At 32.5% G+C, this 19,584-nt stretch overlaps 1 protein-coding gene across 1 annotated transcript in view; it reads right to left on the reverse strand.

Moving 5' to 3' along the window:
* LOC118194170 (uncharacterized) overlaps window positions 1–19,584 on the reverse strand; it is a 195,772-nt gene that overhangs the window by 37,679 nt on the left and 138,509 nt on the right. Inside the window, exons 3-5 of the mRNA XM_085823453.1 lie at window positions 14,876–14,995; window positions 7,970–8,031; window positions 4,298–4,464 (exon numbers count right to left, since the gene is read on the reverse strand). Of these exons, the coding sequence (XP_085679579.1) occupies window positions 4,298–4,464; window positions 7,970–8,031; window positions 14,876–14,995 (349 nt within the window). The remainder of the gene's footprint in view (window positions 1–4,297; window positions 4,465–7,969; window positions 8,032–14,875; window positions 14,996–19,584) is intronic.

The raw sequence follows: 19,584 nt of genomic DNA on the forward strand, positions 1-19,584 counted from the left end.
ATTGAAATGTATCTTTATTTAGCTGTCAACTGTTTCATATTATGTTTTAAATGAATATCTCTTTACATTACTCTTACTGCTTAAGGCTTCATAAGAATACTCTTTTTTTATCGTTTACTGCTTATAGAAAATGATATGTTACTCAGGTTTTATACTAATGCATTGCAAGATTTTACATTTCATTTTAGTATTGGAAAAGTTTTACTGTTCCTAATGAATGGGATTTTCGTAGTGTGTACGTGGATATTTAGTTGCATTTATCTTAATAATGCTTGGGAATAATTTGATAATATGTCGCATAAATATACTTTTCTTTTTAAAATCTTAATTGAAAGTTAATTAAAATTTGTTAATGAGTATTAAAATGTTAATTGTACTGCAAAATGATTCATGACTTTTTTGTATATACTGACAAGGCTAGATGAAGTTAACTTTATGTTTTTCGCACTGATAGTAAATCTGAAGCCGATAAAAATCTGTTAAGACTCATGTTTAGGTAAATAAGTTGCTTTCTATAGCACATTTTCTAAAATTTGTTGGAATTCTGGGTAAAAGAACTTAAATTAGGTAAAGGTTCTATCTTCATTTTGCATAAAACAGTAAATATTCTACAGTGGACAATGTTTCTTTCGTATTTAGTTCTTAAGAAAATAGTTCTAAGATAGATATTCGGTACTGCGGGAAATACTGCAGGCGAAGATGAATGATTTGAATAGTCTTTGGAGTTGGAAAGTTGAATGATCTTTGGAGTTTTCGCCTTAGAAAAAGGTAATATTTAACAGCATTAATTAAATTACATACATAGGAAGTTTCTGTAATGTAAATTTTTATGTAAAATTATAGGAAAATGGAACACTTATTTGGATGTAATTGTATATTCTAAAGGGGTTATTCCTCATTAAATGGCTATTAGTAAGGAATATTTAATTGATGTAATGAGTATTTATGAATAAATTTCTGTATTCGAGATGGATGAAAGTTAAAATATTCGAAAATATAGCGGAGATTTTGGTAAAATGTCTCTTACTGTTTCTTTCTTAGATTCGTTCTGTAAATATAAGTATATTGGTAATGATATATGTTTTGTAAAGGTATGGTAGTGTTTCACAAGATTTCATTCATAAGAGAATAAATTGGTAAATAAATTAATGAAAACTGACACTCACGAAAGAAAATCCTAGTATAAGAAATTAGAAAAATAGACTATGTATGCAATTGTCTAGGGAAATTGAGTTGGAATTGAACTAGGTTCGAAGAAATGTGTTAACATTATGCACTAGAAATAAAAGTATATCGATTAAACATAATTTCAAGAGCTGAAATGATAACCAATGGATAAAATCTATAGTCATTCATCTCTCATTTGATACTGAAAATGTTTATCTTAGGAATTTCTTTTGTGCATGTAACGTAAATAATCGGTAATTTCACTTGAACGTTGCCCATGAAGGCAGAAATACTCGTACTTGGTGCAGAAAAAAAGTGATAAATTTAAAATTTGCATAGTCGGGGCATTTAAAGTGTAAAAATGATGGTATGAATGCAGTGAATTAGCAAAAAATACCGAATTAAAAACGTTATATGGTAAGAAAATAGAGGAATTAAGCTAAAATTAAGGATATGTTTGAAATTACGAAGGTTAAAACGTAAGAAAGTAGTTAAAAAGTAAATGAAAGTCATGTACATAGTGTGAAAATCTAGCAAATTAGTTAAAAATTCAGAGTATGTTGGAAACTAAAAACATTAAAAAGTAGAAAAGAAGTTAAAATTTACATCTAAAGTTAAGTAAAGTTTAGGTATATGGTAGGAAAATATAATGAACAAGTTTAAATTAGAGTACTTTAAAGCACAAACATGATATGGGTGATGTCATCCTCCCCGAAAGCAAATCTTTCAAAATGGCGGATTCAGAGTAAGATAACGACCAAGATGGCGTTTCAAACAAGTTAGGTATATGGTAGGAAAAAATAATGAACAAGTTTAAAATTAGAGTACTTTAAAGCACAAACATGATATGGTTGATGTCATCCTCCCCCAAAGCAAATCTTTCAAAATGGCGGATTCAGAGTAAGATGGCGACCAAGAGGGCGTTCAAACCAAGATGGCGTTTCAAACCTTATATACATAATTATGAACCATTTCAACCAAGGAATTGTGGGGTATCGCCTAAAGTACTGGATGCGGTGCCCCTCAATTCCTTTTTATTCATTTTTGCTGGGACAGCGGATTCGATTCTACGTGGAAAGAAAATATATATTACTTCTTCATTTTTTTTAAAACATCCTGTTAACTTTAGTAGATGTTATGTACACTAGATGGCGCCAGCAGCAACATGTATTTAAGAAAATCCAATAATGTTTTAAAAAATACCGTTTTTAACTCATTCGCTGCAAATAATAAAATGATTTTGAAAAATTCTTCCCATTAGAAATGAAATCACCCGCTTAGAAAAAATGTATTGGAAAAAAATAATTAATTTTCTAATTTAAAAAATATTCATTAAGAAAAATTAAAACTCCAAATGAACAAAAATAAATTAACACATAGAAAGAGAAAAAAATAAATAAAAGAGATGTGAAACATATCAAATGGTCGAAGAAATATTTATCTGCGTCTTTTTATTTTTTTAAAAATTTTTTCTGAAAGAATGCCATGTTCGAAAATAAAGATGGAAATATATATTATCTTCCGTATTAATACTGTTCGTCTAAAAGAACCCCTTTCTATCCATAAACATGTTGAACGCTTTGTCATTTTTTTTTTTTTTTTACAAGTACCCATTTTTATACCTCGCCGCTAAGCAAACCGTGGCTCAGTGGTTAAAGCGCGTGGCTGCAGATCCCGACATTGTGGGTTCGGGCGTGGCTGGTAGTTTTTGAATCTGCGTTCTCCAGCAAAAAATCAAACCACGTGATTCAAAATGGCGGCTACTCGAAGATGATTCAAAATTAATTTAATAAGTAATTAGAAAGAAAATTAGATTAAAAAATAATCCAACATGGCGGCGACTGAAGCATGGCGGGAGTCATTCAAGATGGAGGATGAAAGACCACGTGTTCCAAAATGGCGGACGAAAACCGCGCGGTTCGCGTCTCCGCTTGCACCGCCTCTGAATTTGCACCAAACACCGCCTCCTGCTGCTGAACTCTCTGTTTCACACTACTTACGGTTCTGTTACTGTTTCCTTTCTACAAAGCAGTTTTAGCAAATATTTTAGCAAAGGAAAGAATTTTTATCATGTTATTTTTATTCATATCATTTGGATATAAATTTAAATTGCATGAGGTAAAGTATTTACTCTTCTGTAACTTATAAAAGATTGAAATAACATTTTGGACCTTAAAATTGCCCACGGATGAAGCAATTATCGCTAATTTTTTTCCATGTGGATTCTGATGAACACAGTGATAAATATAACTTATTCTTCTAGAAAATTTTCATTTTACTCTCATAATAAATTGTGTTATAGGTAGCGTAATATGTTGTACAGCTGGTGTCGAGAAATTTTATCACAAGAGACTTTTATCACACATTTATTATTTTAAATTTGCTCCTTTTAACCACTGTACTTAATTTATTATATTTTAATTTTATGTCTTTTTTCATACGAGATTGACGCGTCACGTGTTGTATCTCAGCACAGCACTGATTTGTTGCCTCACACGAGACCGTTTTTAAATCAATGGCCTGTTTTGATTTTCATTATAGGGGAATATGTACGAAAGAAAAACTGTAATTCTCTCTAATATGACTATCTTAGATTCCAGATGATTTTGTCTTTAGTGGAGGTGTTTGCTTTAGAGAAATGAACTTTAGTATTAATGTTGATTTTTTGTTCTTAGAAATACTGGGTCATTTTTAGAAGTTACCTTCTTATAGAGGTGGTCACCCCAAAAATGTTTACTGCATTTTTGAATATGAAGGCTAACAAATGCAAGAAGGCATAATGTGCTTTGATAAAGCTGTAAAAATCAGATGGGAAGGGGAAATTAAAATGATTTAATGACAATAAATAAGCAATATTTTAGTTCTAATAGATGTCATTAAAATTAAATGAATAATTTAAAAAATGTCTCTTTCAAAAAGAATACAAGGAATGCATAATTAATTCTTATCTGTTTGGTTAGTAAAATACCAAATTTTCTTTCAGTATGGCATCATACTAACTAGACAGAATGTCATCACTAAGTTTGATGAAAACATACAAAAGTAGAACGCAGCAGCTCATAAACATTAGTTAAAAAAGGTGTTTAGTACAAGTTATATATTAGTTTAAATAAGGAAATTGTAAATTCACCTCTTTTGGGGAAAGTATGGACACGTAATCTTCGTAAATAAGTCGTGCCTTTTCTTCTATTAACTCAGGATTCTTCTCCCGCTTTAAATCTTCGCAAGCTAGCCAAAAAAGTATATTCTCCTCACTATACTCACAACGTAAAAAATCTCGAAATATTTTGCGACCAGCTAGGCAAAAAAGAAGAAAAAGTATTTAGGTACACTGCGTAGTTTAAAATCATTAGAATATTAAGTAGAACTACACATATAATATGTGTTTAGTCCAGTTTGAAATCAATGAACTTTACTTAAATTAAAACATAATTTGACAAAATATTCAGGAAATATAAGAGAAATCCATAAATAAATTTCGATTTAAGGACACATCTAGTGGTTTTGAAGGAACATAAAGCATGACAGTAACTCTGCAGCAAACAGCGATAAAAATTTATGATTTTTGTGTCTATGATATAACTTTAGAAATATCAGTTTAGAGGTATTTAGCAAAATTATGTTTCTGGGGTTTGCCATTAGAAGATGAGAAAAAGCTAAATAATTCCGTTAATGGCTGTGACTATGGTTTCGTGATAATGTTTTGAGTATGGTTACAATTACTTTGGCTTATTATTTTGAAGATAATTCTAAACAAAGCATGACTATATTTTTTTCCAGTAATGGAAAGCATTAGCCATTATAGGCGTTGGCCATTACCAAGACCCGAAGCAGTGGTCACTTTATTATGGAGGCAACTAATAAGTGGACCACCGATTGAAGGGACAGACATTTTACATTCATGCCTTCTCCGGGAATCAATCCCGGGCCCTTCGGTAAGGCTGTCAGATTCACTAACCATTTCCCATCTGGACGGTGACAAAGCATTTTCGAAGCATGAAGATGATAAATAAAGCTTTTTTATTCTCACATTCCATTTACGCTTACACTAAAAGTTACTTTCATCCATAATTTCATTTATAAATTTACTCTTCATTACATTACATCGCTCAAAAACAACAGTAGATCTTACAATAAAAGTTTTCACAAAGTTTTCACAGTTAAGTATTTACCTCATCTCTTAATGCCTATATATCTACAATTTTCAATACATTTTATTCAGTTTTTAAAATTATGAAAAATATTTATTATTTTTAAAGGATTCCGCCAGATATAATTTAACATATATATTAAGGAATTTACAATATATTTTAATTGCTTTTTCCAGATATATGTTAAGTATTTTGTAGTTATATTTTGAAAGCATTGTAAATTTATTTAATTATATATGTTATTTAATAATATTATAATTATTAATTAAAAATATCACTATTATTATATACAATGTAATATTATTATACAATAACATAGTACCGATGAAAGATTTTAATCAGACAAAGGATTTGATTTTGAAATGCAGTTATTATGATTGGCATAGAGTTAAATTTTTGTTATATACTTGCTTTTTCTGTATTTAATTACTTTTCAAAATACTGAAATTAAACTAACAGAGCATATTTGATGTACTGGAGGCAACATGCATTTTTTTCTTTGAAGAGAACCTTGTACGATTTTTTACTTTATGTGCTTCAAAATGGGAGCGTAATTTATGCATTCAAAAAGGAAAGCCTCTTTCATGTAACCATTGATTAATTCCACAGCAAAACCTGACTGAAAAATATTAGATGAGATCTTAGTACTGACAGCCATATGAGGCTTCTAGATGAATAATTAGGAAACGACTACATAAATCTTGAAACTCTAAACACTTAAATTCAACTTTACTGTCAACTACTATTAAAAAACTCATTATCATGTCAATTGCTCTACAACAAAAGATAAAATTACTTAATTTGCATATTTTTTGAATAGCTACAAACTGTTGTAACTTACTCAGTTTACATGTGCCAGGAATTCCATTACATCTTGAAAAGGAATTTAAGCCAAATTAATATTCCCTTCAAATATCAGCGAATTTCACCAGAACAAAAATCCAAATTTCTCTCAACTAATTTTGGAATTCAAATTCATACACTAAAGCTCCTTAAGATATCTAATTCAGTTGAATATATGTAATCTTAGGGAACGCATAATTAAGAGTACGGTAGAAATGTAAGTAGTACAAGAGGGTCATAAAATAACTTCTCCGATATATATATATAGCCTTAGCAGTCTCTTCGATCAAAAAATCGAATTTCAGGTATTATTAATTGAAGATATGCGCTCGCAATTGTGATGATTAAAAAGATTACAACTCTCGTGAGTACAGTTTCAGTCAAAACATTTCGAAATTTTAGAATGTTAAAATCCAGATTTTTCCTGTGCAAACTAATCGACGCACTAAAAAACCATAAATGGCGTTAGAACGATATACGTATGACGAAAACTGGCGGTGTAAGACATTTGTAAAGTAGGCTCGTTGCAAAGGCGCAATGATAACAAAAGAAAGGACATGGAAAAACTTTTTTTGGAATTAAAAGTTTCAATGTGCGTACCTTTACAGACAATATCGCATTGCAGACAGGAGATTATTTACGACGAATGGAACATTGCATTAAAAATCTGTAAAACTTCACGTTTTAAGGCAAACTCACGTTTTAAGGCACTTTCAATTCTGGCAAACTTCGTGGTTTTGATGTTCCTACCTTAGATTTCAGATAGCTCCAGAACCAGAAATCCATCGCAATCGGGGAATTGCGGTGGTTACGAATCTTCAAAATTAGGATTACCTGTCTTCAAAGTTAGACTCTGTCTCTAAACCGCTGTTGCAGCACTTGACGAACACACGTGGTTTGTAGACGTGTGGACCAACACGTGTGGTAGTAGGAGCACCATCTTATACCTATAACAGTGTCATTAACGACATTTCACTGCTGCACATTTGAAATTACGTAATTCTGGAAAATTGTTGTATACCGAGAACTTGTGATGGAGCACGTTATCGTACGTGTAGAAATGACGTCTTCGAAGAAGTACGGGCCAACAACTAATGTGGTTGCGATGCCGTATCAAAATACAGTCACTTTGTGTAAAAAGCGTTGGTGCCACATCCTGAGAATTTTCGTCAGACCAGAAAACGCAGTTCTTGGAATTTACAAATTGGAGTATTTCGAGTATGAAAAGTGCGTCAATGCACCTCCTCTCTGTGTTATCATTGGTGCTTTGAAATTCTCTTTGCAAATGTTTTACGCCGGCAGTCGTTCCGACGCCATGGTTTTTCAATGCGCTGGTAAAAAACTGGATTTTGACATTCTAAAATTTCGAAATGTTTTTAGCTTCAACCGTAACCATGAGATCTGTACTCTTTTTAATCATCGTAATCTCGAGCATATACCTTCAATTAACAATACCTGAAATTTCATTCGGATTGGTTGATCGAATAGACCGCTAGGGCTTCATACATTGGGGAAACGTTTTAGAACCAAACTTCATATAAGTTAATACGCGTTAAAAATATCTGCAGAATAATAGAGTAATATCTAATAAATATTATTAAAATAATTAAATTTGAAACATTGTGAGGATATGTGACTTAAATAATGAAATTATTGTATTTATCTAACAGAGTACTGCCGTTTTCAGTTATAAGGTACTAGGTTTCAAACATTTCATGCTTAATATTCATTATACCGCTTAGTTATTCAAGTAGTTATGCATGAATAGTATTTTACGTTGTATCCCAATTTTTACAAAGTACACTTACCTGCGCATTTCATGAGCCTGTCGAACGATTCACCCCATGATCGAATTTCTTCTAAACTCGGCCTAAAAAGTAAATAAAGAATAAGTAAAATCGGTATTTTAAACAAAAAATGTAATTATATTATTTGCAGACGTTACCTTGCTTCAAAAACTAGATATTTCAATAGAAAGCATTTATAAATACACTTAACGATGAATCCACCTTTATGTTTAAGAACATTTATATCTTTATGATACGTAATAACACAATGGAGAAAATCCTATATTTACAATTTTAATTTAGATGAAGAGGAGTTTTTTATTATAAATGAAACTTTCGTGGAATAGCAATATAAATGCCTTTTGAAATGAAGATGAAAATCGAAAATATCCATTTTTACCACTATCGAATGCAATTTAACGATGTTTTTGCGTGACATCTGTACGTAAGGACAGAATAAAGGATTCTTTTTCCAGCAAAAAATTAAAAGACATTTAAAATGAATTCTGATCAGATTTTTTTCGTGGTGTCGCGTAACTCAAAAACGAGTAGCCTCACAACGTTGAAATTTTGTATATAGGACTGCTATAACATGTAGATGTGCACCTCTCATTTTTGTTGCAATCGGACGCACCAAAAGTATATAAATATATGTATATAAATATGCACTCTATTACTCGGCTAAGTGAGCTCAGATTCTTTGTTCTTATATGTTTACAAATTGTGTACTTTTGCTTTAAAAGTGATTGAATTATGTTGTTCTGGTTACGATTTTTAAGCCTTTAGTTAACCTGCATGCAATAAATGTGTCATTATCAACAATTTAAAAGTTTTTAAAGTGCGGCTAAGCCTAATTTTTTTCTAGCATGGGAGGCATATTTATTTACATTTGAGACTTAGCAGAATAAAGGATTTGTTGCCAATCTAGAGAAGCTAAGCTTCGAAACAACAAAGTAACGTCTTCTTTTATTATTGCCAATTAAATTATGCTTAATTCATTCTGGAAGTATCATACAAATTATTAGCTTGTTTTTACGTAGGAACTGTAATTTTAATTGTAAAAATTGCTTTTTTAAAATTGTTTTAACTGTACTTGGTATTTTATGTTTTTCTATATGTTTCAATTTTTAATGAAAATATTTTGAATTTTTATGTATTTTTGCCTTGCCGCGAAGTGAGAACTGAATTATTTAGTAGCGCATGCGCATTAGGTAAGCGGCCCTGAATTGTCTGTGAAAAACTGTTTCTTTTTTTACTTGTTTAATTTCTTTCATACATCATATTAGATTTATTATAGTATTTGAATAAAACATGTGGTAATTCTTCATATGATATAATTTTTGTGCACTCTGAGTTATAAAATGAATAAGACGTAACGCTGTTAAGTGAACCTAGGGCCGAAGTGTCGTTATGGTAAATAAATATAGTGAACTTTGAAGATGCTTTATGCGCTATCGACGAAGCAGATTTAATTCAAAATTCGTTAACTGTTAATTCAATATGTTTAAATGAAATGCAGGAAAATTGCGCATAATTTAATATTCCGGACAAGGAAGTCATGTGGTGTACACGTCAGAATTTTTAGCTTAATATGTAATTTAGTACATTTATTTGATTTGAACGAAAAGTAAATACTACAGTTTTCCGAGACGGAGAAGCTGCATTTAAAAAATAAAACCTGAACTATGATTTCATGAAACAAATATTTTGACGATATGGACGAAGAAACTGATCAGTTTTACACATGTTAATCTTTAAGCAGATGTTATTCTATCAGTTGGGGTTTGCTCAACATTTAAAATATTGAGATATAATAAATGTGATAGGGATTCTGGCTTATTATTGCATACAACAAATAATCAAGAAACAATACTAACGCAAAACTGCTCAAAAAATAGGAAAAGCAAACTTGGATCGTCGGACATTGTACATAAAGCTTTAACTATAATGATATCTAATCAGTTTAAGAACGAGATTTTAGACTCATTCAGTATTCCAAATAGATATAAAATCTATAAGGAATAAAATCTTGGAAAGTTGTACCGAATATGTAAAAAGTGTAAAAATTATCTTTGGATTTAATACTCCGTGTTTCCTCGCATATCGCCTCTTTTTACTTCCTTATACGAAGTAAAGGAAGTATTGTAATCACGAAAAATTCCGGGTTTCATATTTCAAAGAAAATATCTATTTTGACCGCTATCGAATGCAATTTAACGAAGCTTTTGAGTGACATGTGTACGTAAGGACTCTTTTTCCCCAAACGAATTAGAAAACTGATTTAAAATGCATTCAGAAGAGATTTTTTTCGTGGCGTATGTACCTACATACGTATGTATCTCGCATAACTCAAAACGAGTAACATCAGAACATTGAAATTTTGTACAGAGGACTGCTATAACATGTAGTTGTGGCCTTCCTTTTTAGTTGCAATCGGCTGCACCAAAAGTATATACCGTATATACCCGCGTATAAGTCGAGATATTTTGGGCAAAAAAAAGACTTCAATGTGGGGGGGGGTCGACTTATACGCGGGGCCATAAAAAATTAAAAGAATCGGAAGTTCAAAAATTTCTTTGTATAATGCAGTTGTTTTCTTCCCGCACTCGAATTGGACGACTTATCAAATAAGTCACTTACTTGAAGTAATTTCATGACTTAAATTATGTGACGAACTACAGTGGTGGCCAAAACTGTGGACACTTTTGGAAATTTTTATGTTTTTGCCCCTGAAAAATGCGAATGCCTGCGAAATACCCTCTGAATGATTATAAAATCATTTAAAAAATGTTGTATTAGCAACGAACTAGACGGCACGGAAGATGATACTGTTTTTGAAAGTGAAAATGAAGACGAAGGCTGTAGTAGTGATTGTAACAATACAGAGTTCGAGACTGAAAATATGTATAATGACGAGCCAATAACGACAGAAGAGTTCTATGAAATGTTTGGCGAATCTGACCATGAATCAGACGTTGAAGAATTTTGATTTTGTTTATTTACCAAGGTATCTTTTATCGTATATTTACTTTTTTTCTCAGATGATTTTGAATAAATGTAGTACTTAAAAAATTTTTTTCGAAGTTTCTCGATCGATTTCGGAAGTGGGGGATCGACTTATACGCGGTTTCTTATTTTCTACGAATTTTTTATGTCGAAGTGGGGGGGGGGTCGACTTATACGCGGTATCGACTTATACGCGAGTATATACGGTACATAATTGCAAAACAATTTTAAAATATATATAATATAATCATGCCTAATATTTTCGAGCATTAAGCTGCTGAAACATTATCAGGAAAGACATAAAATAAAATTTGCATACAATAGTTGAGGAATTATCAATAATTTAACAGTTGCTTAAGTAGTGCGGCTAAGCCTATTTTTTTTTTTTACTATAGGCGCCATATTTGCTTACATTGCTAAACTTAGCAGAATAGTGAATTAAGTCTTTCTGCACCTTTAGTGTTTTTTTTGCCGAGTGGGACAAAAACAAAAAAATCTGCCTTCTTGCCTGTTGACCGAATTGCTTGTTTTTCTTGAAACTGTAATTTTAACTGTAAAAATTGTTTTTTAATCGTTTTAACTGTATTTTGTGTTTTATATTTTTCTCTATCTTTCAATTTTTAATGAAGACATTTTAAGGTTTTATATGCTTTTGCTTTGCCACGAAGTGAGAACTGAATTAATTGAATGAGAGATATATCCCTAATGAAATTCGAGGAAATAAGTTTAAATGAAATGCAGCAAAAAGTATGTATAATTAAATATTCCGTACAAGGAAGTAATGGGGTGTCTGCCACAGATTATTTTACTAATTTTCCTGTTTGAAAATCGATATAGAGCAAAATATGCGAGTAATTTAATTTCCGAAGGACATGGTTGCAGTATGAACATAACAAATAAAAAGTAGTCATGGATAACCTACAGGTAACTATCACAATATTGCTTCTTTAAAAGAAACCTACGTACCAGCAAAAATGCATAATAATATTAACGTAACAATATGTACTAAGAAGATATTTTCATTTCGGCTTCCATGAAACTTGAATCGCCCTCGTTCTTATTGTTGTCTCTGCTACTCCTTAGATCTTAGATCCTCTGTAAGAAATTAGAGAAGTTGAATGTTCAGTTGACTTAAAGATAGCCTGAATGTCAATTCGTGTTTGCTTCACTGTGATTGGCCAATTCTTGTATTCAGCTGGCATAAAAATTAAGAGCTTGATAGTGAAATGCTCCGTGTGACCTCCGCAGGTATTTTTCGAGGGTTTGTTAGTAAGATAAAAACTAAGTGGATGAATCAATTTAAAATTTAAGAGATCTTGTTCTCTGATGTATTGAGGAAGGGGGAAATAACGCGAAAATTTTTTTAATTTTTAGAACTAGGGCTATGAAACCAAGGCGAAAACATGAGAGGAAATGCGGTAGATGAAGAATCTTAAAAATTACTGTAGAAATTGATAATAATTTAAAAGTATTTTTAGAATATACAATTCACTTTTAAACTGTAAGCATTATGAATTATATTTATTCAGAATCAAAAAAAGTAGAATGTTTAATTAGAGCCATTAGAATCCCTATTTTGAGCAGAATTCTGACGCACTGGCTTTCCAATCTAAAGAACGTTACTAAAGATAGTTTAAAGACCGTTGCCAATAAGCTATTCTGTCACCTTTTTTTAAACGACTAAGAGATGAGCGTTATGTTTATGGTCCATTATATATTTCTGGTTTCCGAAACCTAAGCATTTCAGCTGTAGAGTTTCTAATAATTTAAAAAACATTGGGTCATATAAAAAGTCTCCGCATTTTTTTGCCACCAGATGGTGTTGATGCCTATACATCTGGCAACATTCACCCCATTGTCTCAAATGAACATACGCGTTAAAGGTGACATTCAGCTTCCATTGTTTGCGAAAATAGTTTTATAATTCATTGCTTGTGTAAAAAGTTATATTGATTTGAAAATGAGTAAAATATCTGAAGAAATAAGTTATATGATGCTTTTTTTACTATAAAAAAGGCAAAAAGGCTGCAAAAAATGCCGAAAAATTTGTGAAGTATATGGTGAGAATGCTGTGAATGAGCGAAGGACTCAGAAGTGGTTTGCTTGATTCCGTTTCGGAAATTTCGATATCAAGGATGCACCTCGCTCTGGTCAGCCAGTCACTGAAAAAGTCGATGAAATTTTGTAACTGATGGAGCAAGACCGGCACCAAGCTGTCAGGAAATAGCAGAGGCACTAAATATCAACCACATGACACTTTGGAATCATTTGAAAAGAGTAGGTTACAAAAAGAAGCTTAATGTTTGGTTGCCACATAAGTTGCAACCTGTCAAAACCATCAATTCGGCCCTTTACTGTACACAACTGGACCGTTTGAACGAAGCAATACAGAAAGAGCGAGCAGAATTGACCAAAAGGTGGTGTATTGAGAATACGGCAAAGCACACTAGGGCTATCTGCCTAAGGAGAGGGATGCCTTCGTGGAGGACTTTCTAAGGGAAACAAGCTCGTATACACGTTACACATGGGGAAAACCACGAAAACGCCCATGCAGCCAGCCCGGTCGCGGGATTTGAACCTCGAACCAAACTACCAGTATTCAGCGATTTTACCGCTCGGCCGCTGGTGGACCAAATTGACCAAAAGAAAGGGAGTTGTGTTTCATCATGACAATGCGCGGCCACACCATCTTTGATGACTTGGAACAAATTGACGGAACTTGGTTGGGAAGTTTTGATGCATCTACTATATAGCCCGAACCTTGCAACGTCTGATTACCATGCGTCTGACTTCTTAAGTCTCCGCAAAACTCTCTTGATGGTAAAAAATTGGCCGATCGAAGAGCCGCTGAAAATCCCAAGTTTTTTTGACGATAAACCACAGAAGTTCTACACCGATGGAATTAGGAAGCTCCCCGAAAAGTGGCAAAAGATCATAGATAATAATCATTAATATGTACTTGATTAAAAAAGATTTTCAATAAAGAAAAATTTTTTTTTCAAATATGTACCAAAAAAGTGCGGAGACTTTTTATATGACCCAATATTTCTAATATTCAAATTCATTTAATATCAAATTCATTTTAGTAAACCAAAAACTTATTTTAATAATGTTTATTCAGGGTTAAAATTACAACGTTTTTACGCTCCAGTACACTTGTTTGTCCAGGGGCCACAATGTTGTCAACACGGCACTGTCACTGAATAGCCAAAAGGGACAGTCAGAGAAAACCTCCGAATTTAGTTCTTATTTAGATACATTCTGAAAACTATTTCCCCCCAAACCCAACAAATAAGAAGTAAGAATGTGTGACATATTTACATCATTTACATGTGATATTACAATAAAAGTAATACGGAATAAAGCAAAGAAGTTTACATTCCATGAGCACAGTACCATTTAATTAAGAATTTCTAAATGGATCCGAAAAAACTACTTAAACAATCATATTTGATTTCATATCAAAACTACTGATTAACAGTTAAATACAAATGTTATTATAAAACCTTATAATTTAAATGTTGCTTGTATTCATTGGATAGATGCAAGTTATTTACCAGTTTCATAATTTTAAAGGAAAATGCATTCATTGGCAACATTGTATTTCACATCTAGTTTTGGCAACAATAAAAAAAAATTCTGAACTTGGATTTGAAAACCAAATGTATGAGAAACTTCTATTGTATAAAAAAATCCATTTTGGACAGGATTTATGTAAATTCCGTTCTTAGTGCGCGTCTGAATTTTACATTTCATCAATAAAATTTGATGAAGATACATCTCTATAAAATGTTTTCTCACCAAAGAAAAATTTGGAAAAAAAAAAAAAATCTCATCACACCAAACGTAGAACAACAGAAAGTGAAGATTTCCTTCAGTTTAAAAGTACCTATAGCCAAATATAAATATTTCAATACTTACGGCGCTTCGTCACTCCCGTTAAAGAAATTATCTCCAGGTGCAGAGATCGGTTGCATATTACCGGTGGTTTTATCTTTCGTGGGGCGCACAGAAAGGCTGCGGGAAAGAGCAGAAACACACCTAAAATAAATTCAGTCGTGATGTGATCTTCAATTATAATTTTTTTGGGGGTAAATTGATTACGCACATAAAAAATAATCAGCTAGTTTGGAAAACAGCCTAAAATATAACATAGAAAATGATCGTACTAAATTACCTTTACGTCAACAGCCTGTTTGGATAGAATGGACATTACTTTCAGATACTGCGATATTCAATACTCACATCTAATTACGAAATGATGCTAATATTGGGATACACTTAAATAATACCTTTTTTCTCCTTTTAAGGGTTTTATGATTTCACTTCAAGCAGCTGACTAATGATCGAGAAACAGATTCGTATAAATATTAAACATCAGATAACGTAAAATGACGCAAATGATTATTTATGATGACGAAAAAGTAAAAATAAAACCTTAATTCCCATTCAGATAAAGAGTTATTCAGACTGCGCAAAATAATTCGCGTTCAAATAAAGAGTTATACAGACTGTGTAAAATAATTCGCATTCAGATAAAAAGTTGTACAGAGCAAACACTGAATGAAGTCACATAAAGAGCATCGCTTTCAGATTATATATTACGTCCAAAGGGGCGTTTTTTTTAACGTTTTTTGTGTTACTTTTATTTATTAAATATCATGTTTTCGCATTTAAACTATAAAATTCAATTTAACAGCAATATCGCAAAATATGTAAAAAGAGGATATCGTTGAGTTCGTTAATCAAAAATTCGTTAACGTTTAACAAAATGTGAAATAAATAATAAAACCAGTTTCGAATTCCAAATTTGGGCTTCCAGATGCCAATATTCGAGTGGAGGACTACGTTATTCAAAATTTGACTTTTCTAGGTACCGTTGTTGTTTTCTTACACTGCGAGAAACATACATACATTCATGCAGATGCTTCATTATTTAATTTCTTTAAATAAAATGCAAGGCTATAATATTTGGTGGTAACAATTTGAAAAGTGAAACGCCGTTTTATAGTGGACGACGCAAAATGCCCAAAACGAAATTAATAGCCCTTCTGGGCAAATTCTCCTTTGAGCTAAAAACTGTCGAAACGCCAACCGTATAGAAAGATTTATAAAGGTTCAAATTTTGTAAATGACCACATTAGAATGTTTTTCAGAGAACTTTAAATGCTTAATTTTATTTAAAGTAATGAATTAAAAATGTTTGATTCCTTTCATTAAATAGCATTATCATAAGGAAAATATCTTGTTTTGGTCAGAGTTAAGCCCCACCGAAAAAGTTTTCAACTTAAACAATGATGCTGAATTTATATCTATATCAAATAATGTTCATAATGTATTTTAAGCTATAGGTGTCTAAAGGTTCTGGAGAATTTAGAGCAAGTACCCCAATAAAAGAGCATTCCCAAAACGGCTCTCAGTTTAAGAGGATTTAGCTTCGACTCTCAAGTGGCTCTTCGACTATCGAAGTCAATTTAAAAAGAAATTCTACAAGGGTGCATGAGGAGAGGCAAAATGTATCTTAATAAAATAGACGTCGTACTTTTCTGTTTTGCCGGCGCAGGCGATAAAGTCGCCAATAATGGTACAACTTATGTCAAACGGAATATCTTCGCAGGTAACCTACGCCTCACTTTCAAAAAAAGTCGCAGTCATTTCTTATCAGATTGATTGTTTTTTCAATACTGGCATACAAATTACGTAGAAATTTTACCCAGATAGTTCAATTTTATGCTCTAGGGCCATTCGCGGTAATTAAATCTATTAAGATGCAATCACACCACTCACCCGAAGGCGAAAATATAAAAAAAGGCAAAGTCAAGGGTTAAATTCATCCATTCTAATGAGAATGCACTAGCGAAGTAAAGCACTGCGGTTTTACATAATTTCTGAGTAAGCTATTCGTAGAAATTGCTATGATTCTTGCATTTAAACTTGTATTCCAAATTAAGATTTAACTTGAAATTAATGTAGATAATTACTGAGAGAATTAGATTTTTATAGTGCAGTTTACGTGAGATGAGATCACTGGGGTCACGTGATATGAACCGGCGAATCAGGGTGTTGAATCATGAAAGCATAGTAAATTATTAAATTAAAATCTTTTTACAAATTTATTGTCTTTATTTATTGGATTTTTACAAAATTTTAAACGATATTAAAATGTTTATGCCTTCAAAATAAAAAAATACTTAGAACTAATATTTGTTAACATTTTTTATGTGTATACGGTATGCTGTCGCCAATAAAGTCAGCTTGGCGAGATTTGCGACGGCGAAACGGAAAAGTACCGACGAAAACAAAAATTTGGCAGAAATGTAAATACTCACATCTAAAATGAGCTAATTTCTTAATATTCTAATGTAACTATAAATCTTATATTTATCTCATTCTTATGTAGGATACTCTTTATTAACTTTCTACCCGGTATCAGTACGTAATATTGTGAACTCCAAATTAACAGAGAGTCTAAAAATTTAATCCCAGTCTGTTAGAAATGAATTATTTACATTTTGCAAACTGAATAAATAAATCCAACAGCAGATCCTGTGTGAGTCCTTTGATTCAAAGCTTTGAAATTCAATTTCATATTGGAAGCAATTTTAGGGAAGTATGAGATATACTTAAGGAAATCCAATCCAATACTTGAGGAAGAGGGGTCTGTATTATGCTTTATCGAAATAATGTAAAACTCTTCCCTAAAATGTCTCTCTTCTGTAATCAACTGAGAGCAAGTCCCACTCTATGCGAAACTGCGACTATACTGAAATTACTATTAACCTCAATTTATTTCAACGCCAGCAGCAATACCTTTCTTTTTAAGGATTTTTATGCATTTGAGATTTATACCAAAATTATTTAAATAAATAACAGCATTCTTTCATTTTAAATATTTAATATGATTTCTATAAAAAAAAAGGAAAATTATTCGACCAGTGCCACACTTGACTTAGTATTTCATGTGTAAACTTCTAGGCATTAAATTTGCTATATTATGATGGAAAGCAAATAGCAGAATTTTTTTATTGTAGTACATATACAGTATAATGGGAAGAAAACATGATTAAATTTGCAGGTAATTTGAGATACACAGCAGAATTCAGTACACAAAACTGAATCTTCTGCCAGCAACAATGGCTGTAATCCAGTTGGACATAGAGTCGAATTTAGCTTGGATTACAGATACGGGTACACCCTTCCATGTGGCTGCTGAGCTGTGGCTTCCAGTCTCTCGACAACTTATAACCAGATGTTTTCAGTGGGGCAGAGATCTGAAGAACGTGCTGGCCAAGGTAACGGTCGAATGTATCGAAAAAGGTCAGAAAAGCATAGGCAATATGTGGTCATGCATTCTTATTGAAAAATGACTTCACGCAGGCCTCTTAGATAGGCACAGCCACGGGCCTTAACAAGTCAGAAATTTCACGACGTGTTGCCAATCCTGGGTCGAGTGTCGTCGTTCATCGCACTACTGTAAACGTACTTGTATCTGCTGCATCGTCAAGGGTAGCCGCAACAATGGTCCCGTACTGACAGCCCATGGTGCTACAAATGTCAACGCACTGTCTCTGCGGACACTTACCGTCCTGCTTATGAGTACGTGACGGTGCTGCACGATCCTACAAGGCCAAGGTAACAAAAAGTGTTTCCTCTCAAGCGATGGAGTTTTGGGACGGCAAATATCTTGCAAGGTGCTCATTTAACTCTTCTGGACAACACAGTTCCATATACGCCTGAGGATCTTGGGATTCCGCCTAACACGTGCAGTAATGTCCGCAGTTTCAATAAGCCAATATCCTACCACGGTTCCATTCCGACACTTGCTGAGGCTTTTCTTCTTCTCATATGAGGCATAACCCGACCTTTACACAAAAAACTTCTAATGCGATTTCCAAATGAGAAAACTGTTTCCCAGTCTTTCCATCTATACACAGTGTAGAAGGCATTACTTTTATCTGCTTTGTGCGCATGCTCTGGAATGCTAATGATTTGCATGTCCCAGCACATAGTACCTCTCATGCAAATTTGACGTTTGTTACGTACCGCCTTTATGTGCATCAATTTTTATGGCCAACAGTGTCAGTGGATTACAACAATAAATTAACATAATTAATAATATTAACATTACTTACAACAATAGAAAGTAGATATTGTTAGGCGGTAAGACATTAGCAATGCAAAGCTTTTTATTTTACTAATCAATAAACTTTCTAATTTTATATCCTATCCTGAAAATTAATCATTAAGAATGATATTCCTCAGTATATAACAGTAACTCTGAGCATGAATTATTAATTATTTGGTTCATCTCAACTCTGTCTTTAATCAACCTCTGCTTTCTATCTTTTTATTAACCTCTGTTATCTATATTAGATGTCTGGCTCCCAAATGAGTTGCCGGCAGTGTTTCAATTTCACTTTTGTTGCAGTGTTTTGTTAAAAAAAAGTCGAATTTCTGGAGTGAGTACTTTAATTTTGAGAGCACTTTATTAATTAAGAAATCCATGCAGTCAAGTCTCTATGATTGCTGCAATGGATTTAATAGATTTATAGAAAAGCCCACTAAGGTTATCTGCCTCTGGAAAAGAGATCCTTGGGAAGGAATATCTAAGATAAAACTCGCGTCAGGAA

Source organism: Stegodyphus dumicola, chromosome 1, assembly GCF_044657685.1.
Source record: "Stegodyphus dumicola isolate Sdum_Otavi_A_Nest chromosome 1, ASM4465768v1".
Taxonomy (NCBI): Eukaryota; Metazoa; Arthropoda; class Arachnida; order Araneae; family Eresidae; genus Stegodyphus; species Stegodyphus dumicola.